This window comes from Photinus pyralis, unplaced genomic scaffold (genome assembly GCF_008802855.1).
Source record: "Photinus pyralis isolate 1611_PpyrPB1 unplaced genomic scaffold, Ppyr1.3 Ppyr1.4_LG3b, whole genome shotgun sequence".
NCBI classification, from domain to species: Eukaryota; Metazoa; Arthropoda; class Insecta; order Coleoptera; family Lampyridae; genus Photinus; species Photinus pyralis.
The window spans coordinates 19,104,246-19,116,264 of NW_022170510.1; the positions used below are offsets into that span (position 1 = coordinate 19,104,246).

The 12,019-nt window shown below is 36.2% G+C and overlaps 1 protein-coding gene across 2 annotated transcripts; it reads right to left on the minus strand.

Annotated features, from left to right (window-relative positions):
• Positions 1 to 214: 214 nt before the first annotated feature.
• On the minus strand, positions 215 to 1,644 carry LOC116167390. 2 transcript variants are annotated; one of them, XR_004144517.1, is made up of 6 exons: positions 1,524 to 1,644; positions 1,354 to 1,471; positions 1,119 to 1,306; positions 973 to 1,069; positions 764 to 915; positions 215 to 712 (listed from the first exon to the last, which is right to left on the minus strand). XR_004144517.1 is itself a non-coding variant. In XM_031482744.1 (6 exons), coding segments are annotated over exons 1-6 (576 nt in total). In that variant the 5' UTR covers positions 1,532 to 1,644; the 3' UTR covers positions 215 to 710. The 2 variants fall into 2 exon arrangements, 1 of the variants encoding a protein (XP_031338604.1); XM_031482744.1 differs by having other exon boundaries at positions 962 to 1,069.
• Between the last annotated feature and the right edge of the window lie 10,375 nt (positions 1,645 to 12,019).

Genomic DNA, 12,019 nt, shown 5'->3' on the forward strand with positions numbered 1-12,019 from the left:
AGTACTGTGGCGATCATTAACGCCAATCGATAGATCCTAGAAAAACAATATAGGTGGTTGTCTAGGTGAAAAAAATTTAATAATTAATAATTGGCATTCTGTTTATATTTCAAAATAAAAAATAGTTCCTTTTCCTGTATTTTGTAATAAAACGCTACAGTATAATTACAAGTATAAGTATACAATTTGAGTGTTTATACCTTTAAGAGGTGCCTAACGATACGCATTACAAAAAAAGAAGAAAAGAAAGGTATCCCCTAGCTGGTTAGGCCTCGGTTAATTCCGGTTCTCCCAACTGTTATCTAATGTCCAAGCATCCATGTCACAGATTTATTTATTTATTATCCCTTGATCCAATTCTTGAACGGTGAACCTTCTGAGTTTCGTATAGGAAACGGGACCTTTGACAGTTCAGTTTTCACGTTTAAAGTTGAAAATCTTGACGTTAGAGATAGGATACATTGCTTTCTCTCTCTCTGTAAGCTAAGTTTAGCTCATTGCATTCGGCACACACATGGAACGCAACGGAAAATTTTTCCCAGGCATGAATTGCTTAATTAGAAATCACATTCTGAACAATCTGTTAATGCATATGTAATAAGTATTTGGGTAATAAAATGTTTGGGTCAATTCTGTTCATTGCGCCGTATTGTTTTTAATGTAATGAAACGAAATACACGAATAAGTTTGTCCAAAAATTCTCACACCCATTCTAAAAATAAAAAATAGTGAGCTGGTAGTAAAACATGAGTAATGGTCTTACAATCAAAGTCTGCATTTTCCAACCAACTTATAAGGCCTATGAGACTAACCGGGCAACTTTTTGAGTATTTCTCGCAGTTGTGACTTGATTTACCGTCCTTCTCTGCTTCTTCATACTCGGGAGATAAGTTTTCATTCTTTGAAGATGTTGGCCTAAAATTCACATAATTTAACGTTTTTGCATTATACATCAACCTACGATAGAATCACATGAACTATATCCCCTAATACACCATTTCCGCTGAGGTCATACTCTGACACTTCACAAATAGTCCTCAGTAAACATTCCTTTCCAGGATATCCGTGTCTGCAAATTGAAATATTTTCCCTAATGTTCAGTTTGTCTCGCAACTTACGAATTAATTTTAAACTCCAAGGCGTCATACACATTCTTTCTATTTATTCCCAATGATCGGTCCGAAATTATTGGGGGGTAGTCGTAAGTTGTTTCATTTTCTGGTATGTTATAGTTTGCTTCAAAATTGTACGACAAATATACGTTCGTTTTAGGAAGCTCTAACGGAATTGCAATAGCTAAAAATAACTAAAAGGGAAAACTGCGGTTTTATTAGGGCGTACATTAAAACTAACCCCCATAAACGGGCCGCCGAATGGAAACTGGACCGCATTTGGAAACGTAACTCCTTGGGTTCCTTGGGGGGAGCTTGTTTGAAACCTTAATATAATTATAACGAAAGCGAGATGAGTGCTACAATGTTCGAATTAGTAAATATTTCCATAAAATTTGATGGATAACTTACAGTTCCATTTGTGCTTCTGTTTCGTTGCGAATCACGAGGAATAAATACAAAATTTGTAGTTAATCAGCATGAACAGTTAAATGGAGAGGAATGTGTACTTTTCCAATTTACATCCTCGTAACCAACGGTGGCGTTATAGCGAGCACTTTTCCTATGCTTTATACTTGTACAAAGAATCATTGGTACCTATTTACCTACTTGTTACGAGGTGCACAATAATGAAACTGTATCTTACATTATCACATTAAAATCGTAACGAAATGGGCAAAGATAAATGTAATGATTATGGAAAGAGCAATAACGGCGCTGTTCACTCGTTAGTGCTAATCTGGTAAGCTAATTACACATGCACCTAAACATTAGATGTACGGTATTAAGCGGTCTACCATCAACAAGCTCCGGGTTTATATCATATTTATCACGAAATTCATTTCTCGTAACCGAACAATGAAGTAGGGTTTAGGGCGAGGATTGTTTGATTTATGCGTTATTAGTGGCAACGTGAAGGATATCATTTACGGTACACTCTAAATTAAATTATTTTTTATCTTGTCATTATATGGTAAAACCTCAATTTTGGTAAGTGGATTAAAAGACAACGGAAGAGGGAGATGTCCCTCCTTTGCCAAAGCTAGGAAACCAAAAAACTAATTTTTGTAAAAATAAGAAATTGAATAGTGTTTATACGCACACGTATTGTAACTTAACTTTCAGTACCTACCTGGCTTATTTATTTACAACCAACTAACAATAAATGTACACCATTCCAGTCTTGAAATGAATTCTGCGGTAGTTAGGGAATGCAATACCGGGATCGCGGGATCCCGAAATACCGATATCCCGCAGCATTTTTGCGGGATTAATCCCGCACATAAATGGAGCGGGATCCCGCGGGATTTGCGGGACTGAGGGATTTGTCGACCAGGCTTTGAATATAAATATTCAAAGACCAAGGGAACGACTATGTTTACTTTGTTAATGAAACGCATAACGGAGAAATTATTTTTAAAATAATTGTTAAACTTTTTTCGTTAAAAATGTACTACGATTTTTGAGACACTTTAGAAGTTCACCTTTTTGTGCTTTACAGGTGAGGTTTTTTTGAGCTCGAAGTTATGCTGAAGGTACTTTTTTGTTAAATATTGTGATAATTAGCGATTTATTTTAATACAGAAGTTAACCGCACAGAATTGCTTATTTGCCAATTTATTGAAAGTTTTGCGGGATTCCGCAAATACCGGGATCCCGCGGGATTAACATCTAACAATCCCGCAAATCCGGGATTGAGATTTTGCTGCGGGACTGCATTCCCTAGCGGTAATGCACTGTAATGGTCTCACTCTCCGCTTCTGGATGTTCCTTGTCTTCGTTCTGTCCCACGTATGGAGCCAACCGATTTATAATATGCACGATCACTGGTTTTCCTCGTGGTAGTTACCGTATCCGATATATTAAGCCGGTCCTTCCTAAGCTTTTTGTAATTTCAGGACTCTGGAGAAACCACATCTCCAGGTTGATACCGATCACCTTGGACCTTAACGTCGCAATGCAGCTGCACTGTCATTATATCGCTTGCCAGCTGCATACTATGGCGACCTTTACCATGGTTGGCCGTTTAGCATCCAATTTCTGAGGTAAGTTTTTCACGTATTCGTTTCCCACAGCTTCTTGTTGTCAAACAACACGGAAGCTGGACTCTCTCCTGTAGTTTCATGCACCGCAGAACAGTTCGCCATCAAGAACAAATGCAGATAGCAGTCCCAATCACGCTGGCGGTCGGACACAACTTTTGACAAGTACTTCTCCACTATTCTATTCATGCGTCCTACGATTCCGTCTGACTGTGGCTGTATAGCAGAGGTTCTGGTATTGCGAATGCCCAATAGTTGACATAGGATTTGGAATAGCGCCGAATCAAAATTTCCCTGGTCAGAATGTAGTTCCAGGAGTACTCGAAATCTACTAAAATTCTTTTTTCGTGTACTTAATAGAAATATGCGTTATTGTTTAATCAAAAACGATGCAGAAAACTGTCACTTTCCTCGTTAGCAGCACTTTTCCCCATCAAACTGTTTTCACTCACTGGAAAACTGTCACTTTTATTTACTTGTAGAACAATCTACTATTACCAGAATGTCTGCCACATTTGTCGCTTCTTGATCTCGTCGAGCATAGTCTGTCCATTTGCTGAAATAGTCCATGGCCACCAAGACATATTTGTTTCCAGTCTAAGTAAAGGCGCCCGCGATATCAATAGCTATTCTTTCAAATGGACTACGCACATTGCATTGCCTCATTGGTGCCTTCTTTGTAATGTTTTGCTTAAGTAAAATGAATTTCTTAAATTCACAAATAATTTATTAACATGTATGCCATAATAGCTATTTATATATCAAGTACATAAACTGGGTCTTTATGGACGCGCAAATAAACATGGCGAGTCCACATAAAGCCTATTTATGAACGTGATATATTCAAAGCGTTATGTACCACTGCAACAACCCTTAAAAAAGAAAATTTCATGGAATTCAACAAACGAGAAAATCTATACAACATTGACAACAGATGTCAAGTATTTCCAAAATACTTGAATTTACAGTGACTGTATTAGGACAGTGGCGACAACTTATCATAATCCGCCATATTGGAGCTAAAAAATTGATTGTAGGATCAAAAGTCGGCTTACATCCATCATCCCATTTGAAATCTCTGTGTTCCTCTATTAACTTAGTCCTCACCTAAATAAATAAAAAAATAAATAAATAAAAAAGAGACTTAAAACCTTATATTTGGGCATATGCACCCACAGTTTATAAGAGATTCGGATGGTGATAGTTTTGGTTCAGCAGCTTCCGGTTTGTGTTTACGGTGGTGTAGAGGAGACACCAGCTGCTACCTTTATTGAGATGTTCTAAATACTTTCATCCTAGAGTTTTCACGGACGTTAACCCGCAAAGAATACCTTTCTGGACAACACCAACGTTATACACACTAAGAAGTCAGTTTTGTCATTTGAACTTCATTTTTTGTTTTGTGGCCAAAATCTTTTATTTCGTTTCGTACTCAGTTCTTAGAAACGTATTTTATTATTAACCTTTCAGACGAATCTATTAAATTTTCTTATTTGGAGGAGGTGAAAGTCATGAAATTAGGTCAATATGACACCATTTTAGTGATAATTATTAAAAGCTCATTAACTCATTGTATCGTCTATTTTGTTCCTTGGTGCAGTTAGTAATAATATGCTCAGATTTAACGCAGGGGTTAACTTCCACTTTAGATCAACGCATGTGAAAGTCTGAAAGACAGTACCTAACTTTATTAATTTCGCTAGATATACTGGGAATGTGAAGGGGTAAGTAATACTGTGCAACAAAAGTTGTAAGGAAAATCACATTTCAACTTTATAATGTATTTCAAATTAACTGTCAACTTGATTACCTTATAATACTACAAAATATTATTTTATTAGCAAGGGTGCTAGAATTTGTTAAATTAAACTCCAGTTTCGCTTCACACGTTTATGGTTCGTTTAATTTGTTCTCGTTTTAAAAGGTTACGACACCTAGTGTTAGTTAAAGACTTGTATAAGGGTGTACTGTATTGCACTGTAAATGACATATAATTTCAATATATTGCAAACCACCAACAAAACCAAAAAGAAAATCCCTAATAATTATAAAACTAAATATTAACCCTAACCTAAAATAACAACAAAAGAAAACAAACTAAAACTTCTTGAAGGGTTTTGAAGGCGACAAAACTAAGTAAAAATTAAAGGAGGAAAAGGAACGTAACAATACTCCCCTTCCAAAAAAAAGGAACAAAACTATTAAAAGAAAATGCGACATACACAAAACAACAAAACCCGAAAGGAAACTTTCACCTTCATATTCCTCACAAGCAATTTTCAGGTCCCATATCCTACAGTCATGATTGTTATCGTCTTTAAGCTGGTATGTCCACGGCGACACTTTCTTTGCAATTAAAAACGGACCAATATAGCGAGGGGCCAGTTTCGAAGAAAAGTAATGGGCAGCATCAAAAATGGGAAAATTCCTTCGCCAGACTTGTCGACCTAAAGCAAACTGGACACTCTCTTCGTCAGTAGACTGGATTTGGAGCTGATATAAGATGTTCCTTTATCTTGTGTCAGGCATCTTCGCATTCTGTAAACCACTCAATCTTCACATTCTTTTGCATTAGCCGGGATATAGGTGCTACTGGTGTTGAAAAATCAGATGTAAATCTCCTGTACCAACCGGCCATTTCCAAAAAACGTCGTACAGTGGATGTATTTTCAGGAATTGGGATCTGCAGAATTGCTGACACCTTATCTGGATCGACATGAAGCCCATCCGCATAAAATTTTAACCGATGGAGTTCCACTTTGACCTATCCGAGTATGCTAAAATCTATCGTCTGTCGCCTCAGGTCATATGACAATGCGCTGCGATACTTCTTGCGGTAGGTACCAATTTTAAATGATTGTTTTTTGGGAAAATAAGTGATAAACCAAATGAAAACGTTGATAATAGTCATTGGCAATACATATCATTAGTCTGTAAAAAGAATCAGCAACCTACCTAGATATATCCGTAGAAAGTTCGTGAAAAACCGACCAAGAATTGGTTTTACGGAGTTATGAAATATTCGCGATTTTTTAAAATATTTCGTATGGTGTACAACTTATTTTCTCAAAAAACATCCATTTAAAATTGGTACCGCAAGAGGTACCGCATCGGCGCCTTAAGTCATGTGACCGATTTTAGCATACTCGGATAGGCCATCGGTTAAAATTTTGATCATTCTCGTTCAGTGGATTTCGAGCTAGCTCCACTACTAGTATCTTCGTTAATTGAACCATTTCAGATTTAACTGAAATCAATAGCACTGGGAAATATGCACATTGCACATATGTATAAATTTCAGTGTAGTCAATACTGCTCATTATTTCATTGTCACATCTTCCCTTATTTTATATAAAAGGTTGTGTGTGGAAACGGCTTGAAAACATAAACAAAAGAGGTGAAAATTTCTTTTTATGGATACGCATAGACATTTGTCGCCGGAGAAGAAACAGAAGGGACTAACATAAAGTTTTAAGACTTGCTTCATGCATGGATAATTTCGGGTTTTATCTATACGAATCTCGCCCTAATTTTGGCATACGCATCGACAAAAATACGACGTACTTCGCAATGCTTTGAGGTTACGGTAGCTTGGAATAATTAATTATTATAAATATTTTTGTTTAGCGGCTAACATATACTAAAGTGTTTATTTTTACAGAGGAGAATCCATACCAACGCTCTTTACAATAATATTCCATTTAAATGGAAACTCGCGTGAATGTTGCCATAACCCTAAGAAACATCGTGCAAATCCAGAATCATCCACTGAAACAAAAAATGTCGTCTTCGAGCCCTCTCGCCCTAGAAGTTTATGAGGCCTACTTTCTACGGATTGTGGCACTATATTAATCTGAAAAACGCAGTCGATGCCAATTTTGTTCGACTTCAGGGTTGTAAGGTCTTATAGTAAAATAAATAATAAAGAACAAGCAGTAATACTGCTGTGAGCACCGTCGTCACTTTTTCTACTCAGTAGCAAAGATAAATTAGATTATAGGGCCTATTTCCACAAGTGGTTCCCGTGATGTCACTTAAAATATAAATGCGTTTCATTTGAAATAACACGGTTTATTGTAAGAACGCAGATTTAGACCTGTCTTGTTATTTTCTGACCACATGCCAAACTTCAAAGAGTATTCGTTCAAGACTGTTATAATCCCTTATACCTTTCCCTACCTTGCTACTATTTCATAAAAATACAATGTGGCTAGAAAAAACGTGGTCAAAATTTAAGAAGGGATCTTAACATACCGGGTGAATCATTAGAACTGATGTCAGTTTGAATTTCGCGCGTACAATTCTAGTGTTTTTTACGGGATAGAATTGGCGATGATATATTTTTAGTTATTTTACTAATTCTTATTAGTCACCAGTGCCGTCGTTATTTCGTTAATGTGTTGTTGTTTTTAATTTACTTTTCCAATCTGTATTATCAACGTTCTTAAAAACAGTTCTATCCAAAGTTACGCTGTAAATTCAAGAATTTGTTGAAGTAAGTAATTAAATAACGGTTAAATCAGACTAATGTGCATTTATAGGTTAAATTCCCCTTCTTGAGAATCCCCTTTACACAAGACACCTTTATTTTGAAGGCTCATTTTCGAAGTGCTATACTTAACGATAATGGAACGTGGTCATATTTGTTCCAGTCCTGTCTAGAGCAGTTTATGGAAGCGTATCCCGATCATAAGAAACGAATCGTTGATCGAGTCCCAGAAAATCAATCCGCCAGTTAAGTGCCCAAGCTGGTAAATGGTACACGTAGAATGAATATTATACCTACTAACTTTATTTTCGAATTACAGGAGTGTCTTGTGCAACACGCTAACGAATTTTGCATAAAGATCTACGTATAGATACACCCGTACCAGGTTTCTGTTCTACATCAGCAACTGCACGTTCTTGATTATGAGAATCGACGTAATTATTGTGATTGATTTACTAACAATTTAAATAACAAGGAATAACGAATAAACGACTTATTTGTAAATTAAAAATAAATTATTACTCTTGGAGAGTGATTCTACATACACCACTGGAATTAGACAAATGATAATGTATTATTACCAACCTTTAAAATTTTAAGTTTTGCGGGACATTCAAACTGTCCCGGCGTAGAAACGACGGCGAAGAACCAGAGGCGTTTAAATTTGTTAATGTAACAGAATAAGTGTAGATAAAGACAGAAGAAAATAACACGATCTATAAAACCCTCAAAAACCGTGAACAGCCGGCAAGTAGTAAGTATAGCATAAAAATGTACGTCAAGAATTGAAATATGCTAATATTTATTCTGCAACAAGAACGAATAAGAACATCTCAAAAGAAATGTATTATTTAAATGCGCCTATATTGTCATAATAGTATTTCAAATTGAAGCTATTCTAACAAGAACCGGCGCTCCTTATACGTTGTACTTGCATGTAGTTTACTCGCGAACGGTATGTCTTTTGAGTGCACAGCGAATTATACAATGTAGTTACTTATTGAAGGCTTTCGTGAGTAAAACCATAATCTTTTCTGGTACATTAATCGCAGATACTGAAGGCAAGAGTCTGCAAGAGAAATATTTTGAAGCTTCCAGGTGTGCACTAAATCTATAACTAAACATCATGTGACCTAATTAATAGTGTAATCGTAATAGGATTAAGATAGGTATGTAGTATCTCCTCCGCTAGCGTTACTTGATCTCCCCATGCATATAGACCTACTATAATAAACCACTTACAAAAGTAAAGAATAACTAAACCCTTACTTGCAGGAAAAACAATTCCCTCAAAGTAATAATATGGGAGCTGAAATAAGAGCGTCTTACACAGTACCTGCCTAGACATATTATTCTAATTTTCACATTAAATTATCCTTCTGCTAGGAAACTACTACTGTGGGGTGTCACATACTTAATTAGATTTGAATACCACTGAGATATCAACTCTAGAATATCTATTTAATCCTAATCTATTATGTAATATAGTGGCAGAGCAATGGAATGGGTCAATCATAGAACCGTAATGAATTGAGGAGCGTATTAACGAATTCCTCACTATTGTCTGCGCCACTTATACTTCGGTATGACCATTATTGTATATGTATTAATAAATATAGGTACAATGGTATGAATCTTCAAGGTATATTGTAACAAAGAGAATATACCTGATGTGTTCGGTAATATTTACAAAAGCGTCTTTGAACTGATTAAAGAATCATGTTCCCAACGCTAAACTATTCATCCGATTTTGATAGCATTTGAGATATAGTTAATTCGCATTAAGGTGAATAAAATTCAGAGTGCTGAGAAGCCTATGCATATACAATTAGCAGAGATACCCTGAACATCGCTGAAGATCCAAATTACTTGCCAAACTCATTCAGACATCTACTTTCAAAGATTTTCGATGTTAAGGATTATAACGCGCAAGCAGCAAAATGCAAGGCACTACAAAAATACCATGTGCTTCATAAATAAAACACACGCCGCTGACCGGCCAGCTAGCTCTGTTGACCAAATAGCAAACAGCGGAGAGAGAAAGACTAATGTACATGGTTGTGGGTAACAGAATTAACTCAATTGGTAATTGGCACTTATAACTCCTCGATCCAGCCTAGGTCGTCAGTACTTACTTTTGGTCGCTTCAATTAAAATCTCTTGGGCGCCACCTAATTCCAGATAAGTTTCGCTTGCCACTACCGGAACTAGGAAAGGTAGCTTTAGCTTTAAAGTAGGCAACTGATAACCCACCAAAATAAGTGTTTATTGGGTGCAATTGCACCTGCATACGTAACACCAACACAAAAGTTATGTTCCCCAAATGGGAATAAAAAAAAATCAATAAAGTATAATAAACACGTTATGTAAAAACTAAACAACCCCAAGTATAAGTGTTGAAATAATTATCCCAAATTCCAAGGTTTACATAAAATTCCCCCAATGAAATATTACATAAATTTAGTAGCTGAAACTAGTTCACACCAAAAATCCTGAAAGTAGGTATAGAACACCCACTACCGTTGCACAGTGATTGAGTTTAATGGGTTAAATTGACAGTGGATTGAATACCTTGATTGGTAGCTTGTAGGGTATCGAAGTTTAAATCATAGTATAGAGCTCTGTACTTCACAGGTGATTTACTTCACATGAGTAAATGCAGTTAATTAAAGCAAATTATTCCCTTTCAATTTCAAGCGTACTAATTAAGAGTAATATGGGTGGCTCTAGTGTTCGGCCAGTTAACATTTACCACATAAGTTTGGGTTAAATGAAATGCAAATACACAAAGGCAATAGTTTAAACAATAATAAGATATCACCACTACGATAGGTAGGTCTCTGGTTCCTAAGATTCCTGGTGTACGTGTAAACGGCTAACGGTTTTCTATGTACCGCAACAGGTGTCAAAAGGGTTGGTGTCCGCAGTATCTGTTTAGCTGCGCCTTAGAGATAGTAACGTTTCAATGGCAGATTTTACAGTACACGGAACTCCTGCATGTTGTCGATTAACGTAGATGTGTTTCGCTTAGAGAGTACGTAGAAGCTACGGAATCGTTGGACTTTGACTCCTTACAAGGACTCTAAAATATAATGTAATTATGGCCACGGTTAACCAAATATAATGCGCTAACCTCTTAAAGCAGAGAGTACACAAAAAAAAGAACTTCGTTAAAGTAAGGTAGCCTTCTTATACCATAAATACGATGGATTCCCCCTAGAAATAGAAAGAAGGTAAAGTGGATTCGATCACACGGAGTATAACTTACGATTAAGGTGGCTTGAAATTCCTCCAGTACAAAAAAAATTCCTTACGGAAGTTTGTCCCCAAGCATTAAAACGAAACTGCTTGGTGCAAACATTAATTTGGGTTGACTTGGTTAAAAGATGCTTTCGCAAGGGTGTTCGATCCAAAATCAACCACTGGAAGATATAACAAGCACCCCCAACTCGGGATCACAAATCGACCGTCTTTTTAAAAGCAGGTGGCGAGAAAAAAAAACGCTAACTTTTTTTGTTTCCGGTCACGATGCAACCGACGACGAATAATTCCAACCAACCACGAGAGCCGATGGATATGTCAATACCATAAATGGTAATATCTAATGCTTATCGATAAAGGAAACGAATTTAAAACCAATGACAGCAAGGTATCGAATTACAGTCAACTGACGTCATTGATCGGTAGATCGAGAAACTAAACGGGCAGGCAACACAAAAATATAAAAGTAACTAGAGAATTGACATATTGGTTGCACTCAACGATGCGCGAACATGTAATACAGGGTAATGGAAATAGAAATATGACTACAAAGGTTAATACTATTTTAAACTGTTACAGGATATAAATAAGTATCCCCAATTGGTCAGTGTATAATGCAGGGTGCTCGGCCCAAGTCAATATTAGCACCTATTCAATAAGGGCTAACTGTTCAACTACCTGAATCATTTTCATTCGAGACAAATCACAGGCGCACATATGAAGATTATGATGGATTAATTTTTAATTTTGATAAACACTGCAGAATGACCCATGCTTTCAAATAATGGTTTCTTTGTTCTTGTAAGTCTATAAGGTGTAATATACATACAAAAGTATAAAAAATAACCATAGACTTTACTTATCATTTTCAAAATGGTGGCCACCTTAATATTTGAAAATTATAAATAGCTAAAATATTTAAATCGCCGCCATTTTGAAAAACAATTAAGTCAATGGTTATTTTTGTATGCTTTTATCTTTGTATTTCAAGCATTTTTGCCAATTTTATTGAAATAACAAGTTACAAATTTTTAATTTCCTTACCGGGGTTCATGGGGATTTTGAAAATATTAAAATGGACACAAAATCATTTGGGTTGCAATTTTGCTCAGGTT